Genomic DNA, 18,141 nt, shown 5'->3' on the forward strand with positions numbered 1-18,141 from the left:
TTTTTTTTTTTTTTCCTTTGTCCTCCACAGTGTCTTCCTCCACAGCCTGCAGAAATGTGACACTGATGATGATGTGGCCATGTGCTTTATTAAGAATGAAGCAGAGTTCAATAGGTACATCCAGTACCTGGTGGGGAGGGTCCAGGCTGAGTCAATTGTTGTCAGCAAAGCTGTCCAGGATTTCTACAAGGTAAAAACAGTAACCAAAGTGCCTGAGGACCATACAACCTATGACCTCCTGCATCAAGAAAAGTAGTTATTAATCACAGCTGTGATCATGAAATTAATTATTAAACAATTTTTTGTGTAATTTTTGCTAAGGGTAATAACATTACTGTCTAGCTCTTCCTAGTAGGTACAACCACTATGGCAACATCTTTACATATACTTATGAATTTATGAACATTATACAAATCATACATAAATTGATGTGTCTGTGATGATGTAACTGTAATTAAAGGATTTTTTTTAAGGGCCACCCCATGATAAGACCAAGCAAACTCGTATAACACTTAAGTACAGATGGGCAAATCCTATTTCTCTGCTCCAGCTCCTCAGGATATAAGCTCACTACTGAAAACACCCACCCAGCATTCCATGTTTGTGATCCCTTAAGCAGCAAGGATTGACCCTCTGTCCATCCAATACCCATGCCCAGATCCTGAGGTTTTTTGCCCTCTCCATGAGCCTCCTCCTCAGCACTTAGTCCAGCTTGACACTTCCTAGAAAACAAATGCACATGTTCACCCCCATCCCAGCTTCACAGATCCTTTAAATTACCTCTAGAAGCTCTGAGCCTCCCTGGTGTCCATGCCTGGACCTTAAGTCTCCTACTGGCGTCTATTCCAGCTTAAAGTTTGTTGGGGAATTCCAAGGGGGCCCAGTAGAGGTGTCCAACCTTGGCTGAGTTGGGTGTATGAAGCAGCATCATAAGAGCATTTTCCAGTGGGTCATCTTTCCCATTCTTATAAATTTCCTTTATCCTTTTGTGTATTTTTTCAGAGATACACAGATGAAATTTTAACTAATGAAGATCCTTCCCAGCCACTCATCCCACCACTGCAGCACTACCTGGAAAAACCCATAAACAGGATCCAGCAGTATCAGACTATAATCAAGGTGAAGACCTTTTCTTATGCACTTAATGTATCTCATGTTCTGCTTTGGGCAGCTTGGTTTGAAAAATATTTTATTGTCATTTCCTGTTTCTTGGCTTCCTTCTGGGACAACTCCAATTGAAAGCTGAGTAGGACAGGAATCTTCACCAGTGAAGTGGTGAAGTGGTGTCTAAATAGTTTTATAAATGGAAATCCAGGTAGAGGTTCACAGTCTCCAACCCCATGAAGATCAGCAAGATTTATCTGAGAGAACATTGAATTATAGGCATATATATATATACATATATGTATATAAAATATATGTTTATATACATGCCCCTATGAATATACCCATGACAAGTATGAATTTGCTTCACACTCAGCAACAGGTGTGCTCTAAAAATAAGCAGTTCCCAATGTGCAAGATACTGACTTCCCACTTTCTTCCCTTGTCTTTTATATTGACATTATAGTAAGACAAAATTTTAGTTTTCTGAAAAGCTTTGCCCCATTCTACCCCCCAAAAAATGTCTCACCTTTCAAACTTTCACCTGTCCCACTATCTCAGGTTCTAGCCCAGATCATAGACATTTCGAAGTAGCATTTTAAGCAGTATTTTTCATGGGAGAGAACACTTGCATATCCAGGAAGAAAAGTCATGCCAAAATATTTATTTTTTTATTAATCCAATACTGACTCTTAGTCCAGCCCTGCCACATGAATTGTTTGCCTCATGGTATTGTCAGAGTGAGCACAAGAGAAACACAGTGGATGCATTTATGTCTGGTTTGGGGGTTTTTTTTTATTTTGTTTTTTTGTTTTAAGTCATGGAAGCATATCTGGTATTTGCTTCAGCTTTGTTAATATCCACTGATGTAAGGAAAAGGCAGAGCTGACAGCCAGTAAGGCTGAATGGGTAAGGAAGAAGAGTATTTAGTAGCTAAGCAACACATGGTGAAAGAATGGGATAAAAGTTGATATCTGGAACAGATATTGAGAAACCCTTCAGCTATAAAGAATTTTCCTTTCCCTTTCCCTTTCCCTTTCCCTTTTCCTTTTCCTTTTCCTTTTCCTTTTCCTTTTCCTTTTCCTTTTCCTTTTCCTTTTCCTTTTCCTTTTCCTTTTCCTTTTCCTTTCCTTTCCTTTCCCTTCCTTTCCTTTCCTTTCCTTTCCTTTCCTTTCCTTTCCTTTCCTTTCCTTTCCTTTCCTTTCCTTTCCTTTCCTTTCCTTTCCTTTCCTTTCCTTTCCTTTCCTTTCCTTTCCTTTCCTTTCCTTTCCTTTCCTTTCCTTTCCTTTCCTTTCCTTTCCTTTCCTTTCCTTTCCTTTCCTTTCCTTTCCTTTCCCTTTCCCTTTCCCTTTCCCTTTCCCTTTCCCTTTCCCTTTCCCTTTCCCTTTCCCTTTCCCTTTCCCTTTCCCTTTCCCTTTCCCTTTCCCTTTCCCTTTCCCTTTCCCTTTCCCTTTCCCTTCCCCTTCCCCTTCCCCTTCCCCTTCCCCTTCCCCTTCCCCTTTCCCTTTCCCTTCCCCTTCCCCTTCCTCCTTGCTCCTTGCTCCTTTCTCCTTTCCTTTCCTCTTTTTCTCCTTTTTTTCCTGACTGCCCAATAACCTTTTCTTCATTCCTCCCTAGGAATTAATCCGAAACAAAGCAAGAAACAGCCAGAACTGCACTTTACTGGAACAAGCTTATGCCATTGTGTCTGCCCTCACCCGAAGAGCAGAAAATGACCTCCATGTCTCACTCATTGAGAATTATCCAGGGACTTTGGAAAGCCTTGGGGAACCCATCCGACAGGTAACTGGAATTCCTCAGCTAGCTCTATGTCTTTCTAACCCAGCCTTAGGTCCCACAAGGATCTCCTCTAGAAATCATATTGAGGATTTGCTCAATCATATGAGAGGATTTGCTTGTTTCTTGTGTCTCCTGGCTTGCTTGGGGTTTGAAGCACCAGCACACAGATACCCACAATGTGGTTTTTTGCCTTGCCAACCTACTCATCAAACAGGAACAGATCTGTGCGGGAGCGGCAAAGAAAATGCGTGCAACCAATATGGTTGATAAATGAACTTCTGGTTTATTGCGCAGCAACTTTCGCTTATATAGTGCTTCCGTGACCACACCCCTGCCACCAACATAACTTTTTATTGGACACCCGGTGTGTTTACCTGTAGCACAGCGAATCCCTGGTGCAGGTAGCACCGGAGTATGGGCCGATCTAATTGGCCTCCCAAACATGGGGTTGGGCATAGCAAAGGGGTCGTACCTCCTACCTCTTCGAGAATATTCAGGAATATTCTCCAACATTCTCCGAGCCTTCCTAACATTCCACAACATTTCCCCCCTTTTCTTTTTGCACAAGCCCATGTTTGGTTTAAAATTTTGCAGTGCTAATTTTCAAACAAATACAGTGCAAATAACAAAAACGTGCAAAACTTAAGGATACATTCAATAATATAATGCCTTTTTAAAACAATCTAGAAACTACTCAAACCACTCAATTAATGAATGAAACAGGTTGATACATTCAATGTTGTAATGCCCTTTTGAAATAATCTAAAGACTATTCAAACCACTCTATTAATGAATCAAACAAATTGGTTAACAAGTTATCAAACAGCTTTCGTTGTCTTAATCAAGTAAGAATCGACTTCGCATTAATGACATGTCTCTGTTTCATACAATCATTCATACTCACACACTCTTTAACAGAGCTCTGTTCAATATTAGGAAGGTCTGGCGTCCACTAGTGCAGAGAGCCAAAAGAAGGATAGGAGAGACTTATCCGACGAAATGTTGTCGGGGGGCCCCTATAAGCGTCTCCAGGTCCCACCGGCTCATAGCATAACGGAGTCCTAGGACCTTCATAGTTGCCGAATTGTGTTAAAGTTAAGATTGCAACATTCAACCACCACACTCACAACGGGCGAAGTTTTTTTTTTTTTTTTTTTTTTTTTTTTTTTTTTTGTTTGTTTTTTTTTTTTTTTTTTTTCTTTGTTTTTTTTTTTTTTTTTTGTTTTTTGTTTTTTGTTTTTTTTTTTTTTAGAAAAGCAGTATGTATTAATTTTACTATGTGCTATGTCCTTTTTCTTTTCTCTTTTTCTTTTTCTCTTTTTCTTTTTGTCTTGTGATCTCATAACTTCTTAATATACTTTTTATGTAACTATTCACAACCTTTTAGTACTTAATAGAGGTCCATGTCCTTGTACCTCAAACCATTCTTCAACAAAACCTTTATCTTTTTCATAATATTAACAGCTTTGGCAAATAACTTCTTAAGTATTACTTACATACAACTAAAACACATTACAATTATCAATATAATACAAAGTACGAGTAAACCAATCTTACATAAACCTTGAGGCCATCTGGTGAGGCCAAACCAATTGACTAATTCATCTATACCGAAAAATACTACATCTTGCTTGATATTTTGAGTATGTTCTACTAACTGTTGTGTCTACTTATGTATCAATTTAGAGTGATCACTCAAGTTCATACCACACATACCATCAAAATCTTCATAACCATGGCCATGAGCTAAAAACAAAAAATCAATAGCAGCTCTATTTTCTAACACTGCATGTTGTACAGAAGATAAATCATCAGCTAATTCAGATAATACCTTGCTGGTATCACTAGCATACTTTACCACCCAACAACTCAACTTCTTCAGGTTCCGATGTGCACGAGAGGCAACTGCTCCCGGCAAAAAATAGAACGATCACCTGCCATTTGGACCAAAGGTTAACATCATCATCACATCCCTGCGCTAGTATTTGGGCCAGGCCTCGCTTCCACCGCACACGATGGGTACTGTTCGGGTGTGCGTGAGGCATAGCTAAGTTCAGTTGACCAATGGTGCAAGGCCCTCCAATGGGACGGGACGGTATACCTAGCCATGCCCGATCTCCGCAAATTAAAAAGTACCCTGATGGTAATTTCCTAGGAAGCTGTGTCCCAGGCGATGGGTTAGTAGCACCACGGAGGGTGTAGTTGCACCACTGGCTGAAATTGCCCATTGGGAAAACATTGGTAGTAGCGCATTGTCTCCTCATGACTTCTGTGCAATCAGTGGACAAGCTACTCATCCAGAGACAATAAGTGGCATTTAGAGAGTCTATAAGGCACAATTCTTGGGGATTGGGCCCAGCGGGCAGACCACTAACCCAAGTGTCGTAGTCACTTAAGCACGCAACTAGACTGGCCTTGGTGGAACATAGACTCTCGGTGTGAAATTGCACTTGTGTGTGGTTCATTAGTGCTTGAAACATTGGCCACGTCTCTTCAGAGGCTGGTACACCAACCAAATATGTAACAAAAGGTGATTGGGGTGGGGTTTTTCTTGGGGTGGGTTTTTTTTTTTTTTTTTTTTTTTTTTTTTTTTTTTTTTTTTTTTATGGTGGGTTGGTTGGTGGGTTGGTTGGTTGGTGTCATAGACTGGCACAAAAGGAAGTGGTGTTAAGCTGACGCACAAAGGTAACCCAGACATTCTGTCAAGGGTCGAAGTTCATGAAGGCAAAACAAAGTTTAAAATGACAATGAAACCTATGATGAAGTCAACACGGCAGTTTCTATCTTTGAACATGTTGAGCACTTAATACGGCTGTCTCTGCTCTTGAACTTATGCTTTCAAATTTGGCGGAGCAGGTGCTGGCTGAGTCCGCTTGCTGGGAACCTACAAGGTACCTGTAAGGGTGGAAACACACGTGACTTTTGCCTGAATATATAACCTCTGCTGGTCTTTGCCATACACCCGTGGTGGGGTCTCTGTAGGTCACTGTAGGGGCTTCTGAAGAGTCAGCTTGTTGGGCTATCTTTTGGTCCCCGAATATGCACAGATAATTCAAGACAAATAGAGTCTTTGAATAATCGCTCCTGTGGGTCTTGTAAATCTGTGAATTTCGTCAGGTAGTCTTTTAATGTTTGATTTGCCCTCTCTACTATAACTTGACCTGTTGGCGAGTGGGGAATGCCTGTAATGTGCCTGATTCCCCACTTTTGAAAAAATCGAGCTAACTTGTCGCTAGTATATGCCGGTTTACTATCAGTCTTTATCTGCTCTGACACACCCATGACAGCGAAACAAAGGATGAGATGTCGCATCACTTGCAACGCTTTCTCACCAGACTGAGCTGTAGCCCAAATAAAATGACTATAAGTATCAATAGTGACATGAACATGTTTAAGCCTTCCAAATTCTGGTACATGAGTGACATCCACTTCCCATCTTTCATTTGGACCAAGATCTCGGGGATTAACTCTGAGGCCGAGACCAAGTCCCTTTTGGTTACACTGTGGGCAGGCTTTTACAATGCCTCTGGCCTCATCCATGGAAATCTGGAAGTGACGATGGAGTCCTCTGGCGTTCTGGTGGAAGGTAGCATACGCATTCCTTGCCTTAGTAAATTCATCCATGGGTACGGATAGCGAAACCAATCTGTCTGTTCGGGCATTGCCTTCTCCCAGGCCATCAGACCATTGGTGACTCCGACTATGATAGCATAAGGTTGATCTCTCTGTTGGATGACAGTCCGCAGCTGACGAAATAAGTCATTTAATCGCCAGTTTGCGACGTCTTTGAGATATGCGTCCTCAATTCGCTGTACAACTCCCACAGCATAAAGGGAATCTAAGACAGCATTAAGACGCACATTCAGCCAACGTGAAAAGGCGTAAACAATGGCTGCCAACTCTAGAGTCTATAGGGTATCGTCCTCTTGTGAGGACAGGAGTTCATGGCACCATTGCTCTTTATCTTGCCAAGTCACTGCGGCTGGTTGTGAACGTTTTCCTGCATCGGTAAAAACCGTTAGTGCATCTTGAAGGGGTTCCTCAGATCGTTTTGGAACAGGAATCCATTCATGCAGGGACATCCACTTTAACACAGTAGATCGCAACGGGGAGAGATCAATGGCTTGCGGTGCTTCTAGGAGACTTGACTGTAGGGCTGGAGAGTGCTGCAAATACCAGTCCAACTCTCCTTGCTTCATTGGAAGATAAATTGTGCTAGGTTCATCTCCAGTAATTTGTATAATACGGGTTCGGCCTTTACAAATTAGAAGGGCTAATACCTCAATCTTTGTTTGGATTGTAGTTTTTGGCTATAGTGGTCCGAAGATCCATTCTAAGACACGGATATCAGCAGACCTAGTCTCCCCCTTTTTCTTTTTGGACTGCATGAGAGCTCCGAGTAAATGTTGTTTACCCGTAAGGATGGTTAGGTCTATGGGTAAGTTTACATCACGGCGATCCACGGAGCGCTGAGATATTGTCAGGCCAATTTCAGTTATGGCCTGTTGTTGAGCTGCCAAAAGAGTAACAGGGGAGGCAGGATCGATGCCTTTAAGAAGTGGTCGTAACGGTTCTAGATGATCGTTTGTTATACCGATCACAGGGCGTAACCATTGAACATCACCTAGGAATCAATGTACATCATGTAAGGTATTAAGAGTCAAATAGAGAGCAGCTTTTTGAGGTCTAACTTGTGACTCAGTAATATGGCATCCTAGGTACTTCCATGGTGGTGTACGTTGTATCTTTTCAGGTGCTAATTGGAGTCCCTGGTGACTTAGCTGTTGTGTTAAAAAATGCTCTTGCTGCTCGGTAAATGGGTCTTGTTGTGCTATTAGGATGTCATCCGTGTAATGATAAATTAAGGCATCTGGCCATGCTTGCCGTACTGGCAATAATGCTGCATCTACAAACAATTGACACAAAGTTGGGCTGTTTTCCATGCCCTGTGGGAGCACTGCGCACTCAAATCGTGAAGCAGGGGCTTCTCTGTTAAGGGCTGGGAGTGTAAATGCAAATTGCTTTGTGTCTTGTGGGTGTATGTGTATGATGAAGAAGCAGTCTTTTAGGTCTACTATAAGTAGATGCCAACGCTCTGGAAGCATCGCAGGGTTAGGCATTCCGGGCTGAAAAGCTCCCATTGCTTCCATCTGGGAATTAACTGCACGTAAATCATGTAGTAAACGGTACCTGTCAGACTTCTTTTTAATTATGAAGATTGGAGTATTCCAAGGGCTAGTTGATGGTTGTATGTGCCCTTGCTTTAGCTGTTCTTGTACTAAGATGTGTGCTTGTCTGAGGCTTTCTCGCTTCAGCGGCCACTGCTCGATCCATATTGGCTGTGATGATAACCATGTCAACGGGATCGGGAAAGCCCAAGGAGTGACTGCCAATAAAAATGGTCTCTTGTGATCAGGCGTGCTCCAATCTGACTTAGTATGTCTCGACCAACAAGGGCCTGTACGTTTGTGGGCATGATGGTGATGAATCGAAGAGACGGCTGCTGCATCAGTTAATTGTCGTGTCAGGACTAGCTGGGCAATTCGAGTTCCTTTTAGAATTACCATAGGTGGTGTCCAAGTCATAGCTACGATACAAATTTTTCTAGTATAGTCAGTGTCTATTGCTCCTGGCAAGACAAACAAACTCTTAAGTCCGGCAGACGACTGTCCTAATAAAAGGGGTCCGCATGGTTTTTCTTGACATTTCACTGGATTGGTGATACCCGTAGGGATCTTTTGAGGGTTAATGTCACTGCGAGTCACATCTACTGCGGTTGCCAGGTCCAGCCCGAGGCTTCCACTGGTTGCTGGTTGGAGGGAGGTGGGTGGCTGGAATTGTTGTTGGAGGGAAGTGGGAATTGGCTGGTTGTCGAAGGGAGGTAGGGATGGCTGGTTGCTGAAAGGAAGTGCGGGTGGATGATCACTGGAGGTAGGTGGGGGTAGCTGATTGTTGGAAGGGAGTGGAAGTGGCTGGTTGATGGAGGGGAGTGGAAGCGGTTGATTGCTGGGAGGGAGTGGGAGTGCCTGGTTGCTGGAGGGGAGTGGAAGTGGCTGGTTGCTGTTGTTTGAAAGGGTCCACACTAGAGCCGCAGTTGGGGTCTTTGTGCCATGGCTCCTCGCGCTCCTCGATCCATTTCCCTGGTATCTGCAGACTTCGGTAGCATAAGTGTTCATATTACAGTATTGACACCAGACTGTGGCTTTGTGACAATGCCTTCGAAGATGTCCAGCGTGTCCCCAGCGAAAACATTTGTCGGTTGATCGTTGCGGCTGTCTGGCGTCGGCAGGACGTAACGGGGCTAAGGCTGCTAAGGCTTGGTGCTGGATTGCAAGAGCTTGCTGCTGATGGATTGCAAGAGCTTGCTGTTGTGCTTGCTGTTGGGCTATAAAGGCTTGTTGCTGGGCTACAAGAGCTTGCTGCTGGGCTTGCACCATACCTTTCCCTACATCTTGTATTGCCTCAATTAACATTGCCTGAGTCCCTACTGGTACTCTAGATAACTGTTCCAGCATCTCCTCAATTGATGCTTCTGATGGCATGGAGGAAATTATATTTTTCGTGGGAGTATTGCTATTGTCTAGGATACACTGACGGAGCAATATGGTTTTCATTTGATCTGGTACACAAGCCTGGTTGATGGCATCAGTGAATTTATCTACAAACTGTGAGAATGGCTCACCTTTGCCTTGCTTAATTGACATATAAGATGGGACAACTGATGTAGTTCTACCTTTACTTATAGCTTCTCTCGCAAATCTCATAAACTCTCTTATTATATTTGGGCCTAATCTTGCTTGTGCCTCAAAATTAGCATATAGTCCACAACCCATAAATTGATTTATTGTTATCCCATACAGGGGGTCATTTTGTTCTCTAGAAATGTTTACGAATCTGTGACATAATGTTTGCCAGTGGGCTCGCCATAACAGTAAAGGTGATTGAGTCATGATCATTCTCATAATTCCTTTTATATCCTCTGGGAGCAACAGTCCTGCACCCCAGATATAACTTATCATTTGCTTAACTGGTTCACCATGCAACTCGCATTCATTTACAGTAGCTCGTAATTGTGTTAGCAATTTCTAATTTAAAGAGTGATACTGCAACTTCACATTTCCGTGATTAGCTTTTGTATATATGATCGGGAAAACTTGTGGCAGGGTATCTAAAACTGAGGATAAATCATAATCTTTATTATTAAGGGCCTGCTCATGCATTTGTGATCAATTAATCGTTAAGGTGCGGTAGTGCCGTGCAGCAGGCTTTTATTTCTGAAAAGCGGCTGCTTGCGGCGGGGGGGGGGAGGGAGGAGGGAGGGAGGGAGGGAGGGCGGGCTGGGAGGAGGAGGGAGAGGGGAGGGAGGAGGAGGGGTGCTGCGGGCCGTCCCCGTCGGATGATGTACGGCGTAGGGGTGGGGCCGAAGGCGGGGCCCAATGGAGGTCGGGACCAGCCCTGGAGCCACCCTCGCCGGATGACGCGGGACATAGGGTTTCCGGACTCTGATTCAGTCCGCTTCCGGCTCTGCAAGCGGTCACTTCCGTCCCGTCCGCACATCCCGAGCCACATGGCTCAAGATGGCCGGCACAGGCCACATCAGGGGGAGGGGGGGAGGGGGGGGGCAGCGAGTTGCGTCGGAACTTCACTGGAAATTTTGAGCAAGCTGTACAACTATTTCGTCTCCCGTTGGGGGACAGGGATCGTAATCAACTCCTAATTGATGCAAATCTGGAATCGGCTGCCCTTTTAAGGTTGCCGGAGCTACAGCGGCGATTTTCTTCTCTGTCTGATAACGGTGCAAGCAAGTAATCATTGTATGCTACGGTTTCATTAACTTACGAGCTGTCTTATCCTCTTCTATTACCTTATACCACAAAATATCTCCTAAGCTTTTCTATTCTTTCTCATCAAATAAGTTAGCAGGGTCAGTAAAAAACTGGTATGTGCGGCCGTATGCTACAAGCGCCGCCGGATCTTTTCTAAAATCCACATCTTTTATGGCACGTTTCTGTAAGAAACTAATAAAAAAGGTCTAGAATAGAATAGAAATATAGAAAGTCTAGGGGTACTTCGGTCTCTATTTTCTGCGCGCTTAACTATCCCTTTATTATTTTGGTGCAGCCTTAATCCGAGCCTTTTATGTGCTTTTGTACGAGCCTTTTGTGGGCTTTTTACAACTTTTTATAACTAAGAACCGGTAGCCCTTCCCCAGCAGCAAACAAACTCGTTCATTTTTCTTTAAGTTGTGAATCACCTCTCTACGCCTGCGTCGAGAGGAATTTATTGCCCTCCGAAACGTTGCTTTTTCGGTGCTTTCCTGGAGCCCCGTTCCCAGCCAAGTTTTTTGGTTTCAGCGGTTTTACCTGCCGAGCTGTGATTGGTGCTATCGATGGTTCGGTCCTCCACCAGGCGTCCCTAGTGAAGATCGGTCTTCCGCAGGATTTGCCTGTTGATTTCGAAACTTTTCAGACTTTTTCAAGGCTCTTCAGACTTTCTGATTGTTCAGGGCCTGTAGCACGGTTCGGGCGCCAGTTGCGGGAGCGGCAAAGAAAATGCGTGCAACCAATATGGTTGATAAATGAACTTCTGGTTTATTGCGCAGCAACTTTCGCTTATATAGTGCTTCCGTGACCACACCCCTGCCACCAACATAACTTTTTATTGGACACCCGGTGTGTTTACCTGTAGCACAGCGAATCCCTGGTGCAGGTAGCACCGGAGTATGGGCCGATCTAATTGGCCTCCCAAACATGGGGTTGGGCATAGCAAAGGGGTCGTACCTCCTACCTCTTCGAGAATATTCAGGAATATTCTCCAACATTCTCCGAGCCTTCCTAACATTCCACAACAGATCTGTTCTGGGCCCCCACATTGATTTTAAAGCATTTTAATTTTTATTTCTCTTGTTACTGGCAAGCTGCATGGGCCAGCTCCTGAACTTAGTGGTATCAACAGATTTTTTTTCTCCTGTTGATTCCTCAGGTGTCAGCAGCTCACTGAGCTTTCTCACTCTGCCTGGTTTGGAATTTACAAAGCTCTTTGGAATAGCCTAATGGTCTGGGCAGCTCAGGAGAAGGTGGCACAGCAGATGTTGCATGTGCTCCATGGGAAAACGTGAGATCAGTTATGGATGTTCTCCTGCAGCTGCTCATCCATCTTCAAAAGACCCCTGTGGTCCTCCAGGTCTCTCTCATGGAACAGATCTGTGGTTTAGGAGCACAGGAAAAAGATGCCACAGCTATTAGGATGCTGTTAGAGTTTCAGCACCCTTACTCAAATTCCTGTTTCTTTGTAGACTTCCTGAGTCATGCTGGGCAAATGGTTGACCCTGCCCATTTGTATCCCATGGGATAGGATGGGAGTCACAATGAGTGGAGTTGTAAAGCTAAATTACAGAGGTATTCTGTTGGGCTTTTATCTGGCCACAGTGAGACATCTGGGAGAGTCTGATCACACCCCAGAAGTCCTTATGAATCCCTAAGGATGCCAAGGGGGAACCCACATCACTCAACCAGCTGGATATAGCTGAAATTAATTTTTTTCTCTGAGGAAGGAGACCAAACGAGCACACAAAGTGTCTGTATATATCTGAAATTAATTTTTTTCTCTGAGGAAGGAGACCAAACGAGCACACAAAGTGTCTGTATATATCTGAAATTAATTTTTTTCTCTGAGGAAGGAGACCAAACGAGCACACAAAGTGTCTGTATATATTTGAAATTAATTTTTTTCTCTGAGGAAGGAGACCAAACGAGCACACAAAGTGTCTGCAGAACACACAAAATACAATTTTCCATTATTATTCCCAGGAGTCAGCCTGCATGACAACGCCACCTTATTTTTCTGGCAACAAATAATGCCATTTAAAGGTCAATGTAATGACAGCCACTGTTGGTGCTGTCACTTTGATTCATTACCCTTAGCATTAGAAGCAATCTGTTGGGCTGTAAGAAAAGAGCAACACAGGAGGAGATGATGTAAAAGTAAATATTTATTACCTGTTCACTGAAAAATGATGGAGAGACATCACTGTGGGAATTTTTTTCCAGCTTTATCCCTTTGTGCTCTTCCTTCTTTTTCCTATCAGGGCCACTTCATTGTGTGGGAAGGAGCTCCAGGAGCTCGGATGGCATGGAAAGGACACAAAAGACATGTCTTCCTCTTCAAAAATTATATTGTCATCTGCAAACCAAAGCGAGACACAAAGACAGACACCTACAGCTACATCTTCAAGAACATCATGAAGGTCTGATCATTATACCCTCACCTAGAGCATTTGTCTGCTGTTTAGAACCTCTGAGCTATTTCTTTGTTTCCAGAAGTCTTTGAAGCACAAGTGGAATCTCTATCTATCCCCAAATCACTGTTAAGCCTGTCAGGAACATGTCAGAAACCATCAGAACCATGGGGAGATTTTTACCATGCAGCAATGAAACTACATGTCCCAGTGTTTATTTATCTCTATTACCTCACTGAGCTACCTGCACAAGTCTGTGGGACTGATGGGAATTTCCCTGTCTGTAGTATTTGCAATTATTTGCCATATCTTTGGTTTTGCCAGTTGCAAAGTTGGCAGTAAACTGGAGGAAATGCTCTTTTAGTCATGTGCTACATTCCCAGAGGTTTTTTCCTCTGGTTATGTCATTTTCTGTTGCCAGTTCATGGTTAGAAATGAAAAATTCAGAGGAATTTTGATGAGGAGAGGCTGAAGGAGCTGGGGATGTTCAGCCTGGAAAAGAGGAGGCTGAGGGGAGACCTTATTGCCCTCTACAGCTCCCTGAAAGGAGGTTGGAGTAAGGCTGATGTTGGCCTCTTTCTCCCCAGGGTCTATTGATAGGATAAGAGGAAATGGATCCAAGTTGCACCAGGGGAGGTTCAGGTTGGGTATTAGGAAAAATTCTTCACCAAAAGAGTGGTGAAGCATTGAGACAGGTTGCCCAAGGGGGTGATGGACTCACCATCCCTGAAGATGTTCAACAAATGGGTGGATGTGGCCCTTTGGGAGATGATTGAGTGGTTAAGGTGGTGTAGGGCTGATGGTTGGACTTGATGATCTTGAAGGTCCTTTCAAATCATGATGATTCTCTGGTTCTATTTGACCAGCTCATCTTCACTCATTCAGAGGTCAGGTTAAAATTGCAAGAAATTGCAGAAAAATTCAAGGCAGTAGATGCTCAACTCCAGTAAAAAACAGCCAACCAACAAAAAAAACATATGGATATTTTTGACCAAGCCTAGTCAGGCCCTTTCTTCATTTATGTTGACAGGCAAATTTTATTTTCAAAGGGAAAAAAAAGGGATGTTTTATCCAGAGAGTTCCTGCTCAGTAATGTCCTTTCCTACTGTCCCTTATTGTGTTGTTCCTGGGCCCAGCAGCACTGGGCAAAAGAGGCAGTTGTGTCCTCCACTTGGAATACCCTTTAATGCTGGAAGTTGTTTTCCTGAAAGTTGATAATGACTCCCAGGAAAATGTTGGTTTGGTAAGCAGAAAGTCAAGTATGTTGGGGAAAGGGCTTCAAGGTGAGCCCTGACTGCACTTCAGCCTTGTTGCATCACTCATGCAGTCTGAACATCCTTTAAAAGTGGTGTAAAATTATCCTGTTTACTGTTGGAACATTCTTTAAAAGTGGTATAAATTATCCTGTTTGCTGTTGGAACATCTAATACAGCCAGAATGGGGATCATGGAATCCCAGACTGGTTTGGGTTGGAAGAGACTTTGAAGATCATCAGTTTCCATTCCAACCTTCCTGCCATGGGTAGGGACACCTCACACTAGACCAGGTTGCTCCAAACCTGGTCTATTCCCAGCTTCCAGGGATGGGCAAGCTGTTCCAGTGTCTCACTACCCTGTCAGGAAATAATTTCTTCCAAATATCTCATCTAAATCTCTCCTCTTCCAGTTTGAAATCATTCCCCCTCATCCCATCACTCCATTCTCTTGTCCAAAATCCCTCCCCAGATTTTCTGGAGCCCTTCCAGGCACTGGAAGGTGTTTTAAGGTCTCCCCAGAGCCTTTTCTTCTCCTGGATGAGCAATCCCAACTCCCTCAGCTTGGCTCCAGAGCAGAGCTGCTCCAGCCCTCTGAGCATCTTCATGGTTTCCTCTGGATCCCCTCCAACAGCTCCACATCCTTCTTGTGCTGGAGAACCCAGAACTGGACACATTACTCATAATGCCCCAAATCATGTCCACTGGAGGTAGCTGCTTCTGTTTCACACCTTGGCTGAAGACGGTTCTGGCTCACAAAATTTCCAGACCCGAACTGTCCTAAACTCTGGGATTTCAATTGTAAGGAGAGGTTCTGGCTGCAATTTAGCCCAAAGAACACAAGATGGATGTTGACTTTCTTGGTCCTTCTTTCCTTCAGCTGAACAACATAGATGTCAATGACCTTGTGGAAGGGGATGACCGAGCATTTGAGATCTGGCACGAACGAGAAGATCTGGTCCGCAAGTACCTCCTCCAGGCACGTACAGTCAACATCAAGAACTCCTGGGTGAAGGAGATCTGTGGCATACAGCAGAGGATCAGCGAGCCTGTCTGGAGTGAGTATGGCCTGGGATAGCCCAAATCTCCTATGGTTTTCTTGGGTCATCTTCCTGCTATTAGGGGGAGGTTAGAAAAAGAGGAAGAGAAATCGTTGGGAGTCATCCGACACCTCTGGAACTGAGCTAAGGTTGGAGGATTTGCTTGAATCACATCCCAGGCTGCTGTAAATCACTCATATGATGTGGCAACAAGGAGTAAGATTTAACTTAGGAGCATCTCTGCTATGCAGACAGACTGAGAGAGTTGGGGTTGTCCAGTCTGGAGAGGAGAAGTCTCCAAGGAGACCTTAGTGTGGCCTTCCAGGATCTGAAGGGGCTACAGGAAAGCTGGGGAGGGACTTTTTAGGATGTCAGGTAGGGATAGGACATGGGGAAATGGTTTCAAACCAGAGGAGAATAGATTTAGATTGGAATTTAGGAAGAAGTTCTTCCCCATGAGGGTGGTGAGAGCCTGGCACAGGTTGCCCAGAGAGGTGGTGGAAGCCCCATCCATCCCTGGGAGTTTTTAAGGCCAGGTTGGAGAGGGCTCTGAGCAACCTGAGCTGGTGGGAGGTGTCCCTGCCCATGGTAGGGGGGTTGGAACTGGATGATTTTAAAGGTCCCTTTGAACCCTGAGAATTCTATGATTCTATGAAATATTTTAGCCCTTTAACTTGACTTTCAGCCAGCTGTCATGTCAACAATTTATGCACACACTTCTGCACCCATGATAAATTGTAACCACATAAAACTGAGGGGCAAGGATGATAATTCTGCACCTCTCACAATTAGCTGTGTCAGCAGAAACCTCCTGCAGAATCATAATGTGAGGCCACAGCAGAGGTGCAGGGGCAGAGGAAAGAGAAGGGGGAGGTGTTTGAAGTGTCCTGATGAGATGGAGAGTGACTGAATCCCTGGAAGGTTTTAAGGCCAGGCTGGAGAGGGCTCTGAGCAACGGGGGGTTGGAACTGGATCATCTTAAAGGTCCCTTCCAACCCTGAAAATTGATTCTGTGATTAACTGGAAATGTTACAGCAGTGTTAGGTCCTCCACCCGAGCTGGAGAAGACACTTTTACAGGGTGGGACAGTGATGTATGGCTGCCTCCACTCACCAGCAAGAGATTTCAGCCTGGATGTCACTGAAGTGGTTCAGTTTACACACCAGAGGTCCCACAGGACCTGTGTAGGTTTTGGGAGAACAGCAGAACAGATGATTAACTTTCTAATTACTCTTCAATGTCTGTTCCCTGTGAAAAATGCAAGCTGGTGGCCTGAGAAGAGCTGTCTGTCCCTGGCTGTTTCAAGTGATGTGGATTGCTTTTGATGGAGAATCTAAGCCAGAGACTGAAGTGGTTCCTCAATTCCTTGTCATCATATTCATGCAGTTTTATCAATACCTGGAGAATGTAATTTCCCAGCAAAATAGCCCAGAAAATGTGGGTCACTGGAGAAGAGGAACATTTTCTTGAAACATCTAAAAGGCAAATTGCAGAGCTGGCACTGGAGATTGATTTGATCTGACAGGGACTGCAGAACTGTAGATGAACACAGAATTTGGTGGCTGAGCCTCTGGCCTGATGCATGAAGAGCATCAGACCCCAGTGAGAAAAGTAATCTCAGGACCTGACCCAGAGTCCTATTGGTAGCAGCACCAGAACCCTGCTGGCTATCAAATGCTCCACTCCAGATATCAAATCCCTCACTCCAGATATCAAATTCCTCTCTCCAGACATCTGGTTTGCACTGCTGTAGCTGGGCATGTGGGTTTGCTTTGGAGTTTTGTCTTTTAATTCAGGATTTTTCATCCTCACTGCCAAGTGAGATTTCACTGATTTTCTATCCACCAAGTTTATCAGCAGGGGTATTAGATTTTTATTGTCCAGATGTAAGCTAGAAATGGTGTCTTTGACACTTCCTTACACATATCTGCTATCTTAAAATATCAGGACAAAGTTGGGTTTAGTGTATATACCCTGAAAACAAATCTGGGCATTTTATATTTGTGGCTTTAACGAGATGTTCTGATGAGGAAGACGATCAGAATAATTTTGCATAGTTTAATATGGTTAATATTAAATTAATATTGAGTTAATATTAATATAATTAAAATAAAAGTCCCTTAAGAAAACATAGATTTTATTGTATGGAGAATAGCACTTTGAATACCTTCTCTGTGTCTGCATTTTAAGAGACGAATTATAGTAACAGTGATAGCTGTGTGGTGTCTGAATAATGGATGTGCTTATTGGATATGCTTATTAAAATCATGGTTTAAAATGTTTCCAGGAACTTTTTTTTTTTATTTTTATGGCCCACCTTTATAGCAACCAGCAGATATTTGACAGATTTAATTTAGCCTTAGACAAGCAAAGGCCACATGTCAACTAAAAAGTCCTTAGCTTCTAAATGCATCTGTTCACCTTCCCATTCTGAACCTTGTGGATTTGCATGAATTCTACTCATCTTATTTTGCAGCAGCCATCCTCTGAGCAAAGCACCTCTCCTCAGGACTAACACACTTATTTTGGTGTTTCAGTACCTCCAGATTTTGAGGAAGAACTGGCAGATTGTACAGCTGAGCTGGGAGAGACAGTCAAGCTGGCCTGCAAAGTGGTGGGAGCTCCCAAGCCATCTGTCAGTTGGTACAAAGGTAGGAAGTCATGAAATGTGCCCTCCAGGTGTCTTCTCTGCCTAGATTTGTGTTAATTAGTTAGTAGTTAATCTAACT

The 18,141-nt window shown here is 43.8% G+C and overlaps 1 protein-coding gene across 2 annotated transcripts in view; it reads left to right on the plus strand.

Annotated features, from left to right (window-relative positions):
* OBSCN (obscurin, cytoskeletal calmodulin and titin-interacting RhoGEF) overlaps positions 1–18,141 on the plus strand; it is a 223,880-nt gene that overhangs the window by 146,115 nt on the left and 59,624 nt on the right. For both annotated transcript variants that reach the window (XM_071734574.1, XM_071734575.1), the window contains 6 exons: positions 31–190; positions 1,003–1,119; positions 2,722–2,886; positions 12,971–13,129; positions 15,253–15,430; positions 17,950–18,063. In XM_071734574.1, coding sequence (XP_071590675.1) covers positions 31–190; positions 1,003–1,119; positions 2,722–2,886; positions 12,971–13,129; positions 15,253–15,430; positions 17,950–18,063 — 893 coding nt within the window. The remainder of the gene's footprint in view (positions 1–30; positions 191–1,002; positions 1,120–2,721; positions 2,887–12,970; positions 13,130–15,252; positions 15,431–17,949; positions 18,064–18,141) is intronic.

The sequence above is a fragment of the Heliangelus exortis genome, chromosome 2 (genome assembly GCF_036169615.1).
Source record: "Heliangelus exortis chromosome 2, bHelExo1.hap1, whole genome shotgun sequence".
Taxonomy (NCBI): domain Eukaryota; kingdom Metazoa; phylum Chordata; class Aves; order Apodiformes; family Trochilidae; genus Heliangelus; species Heliangelus exortis.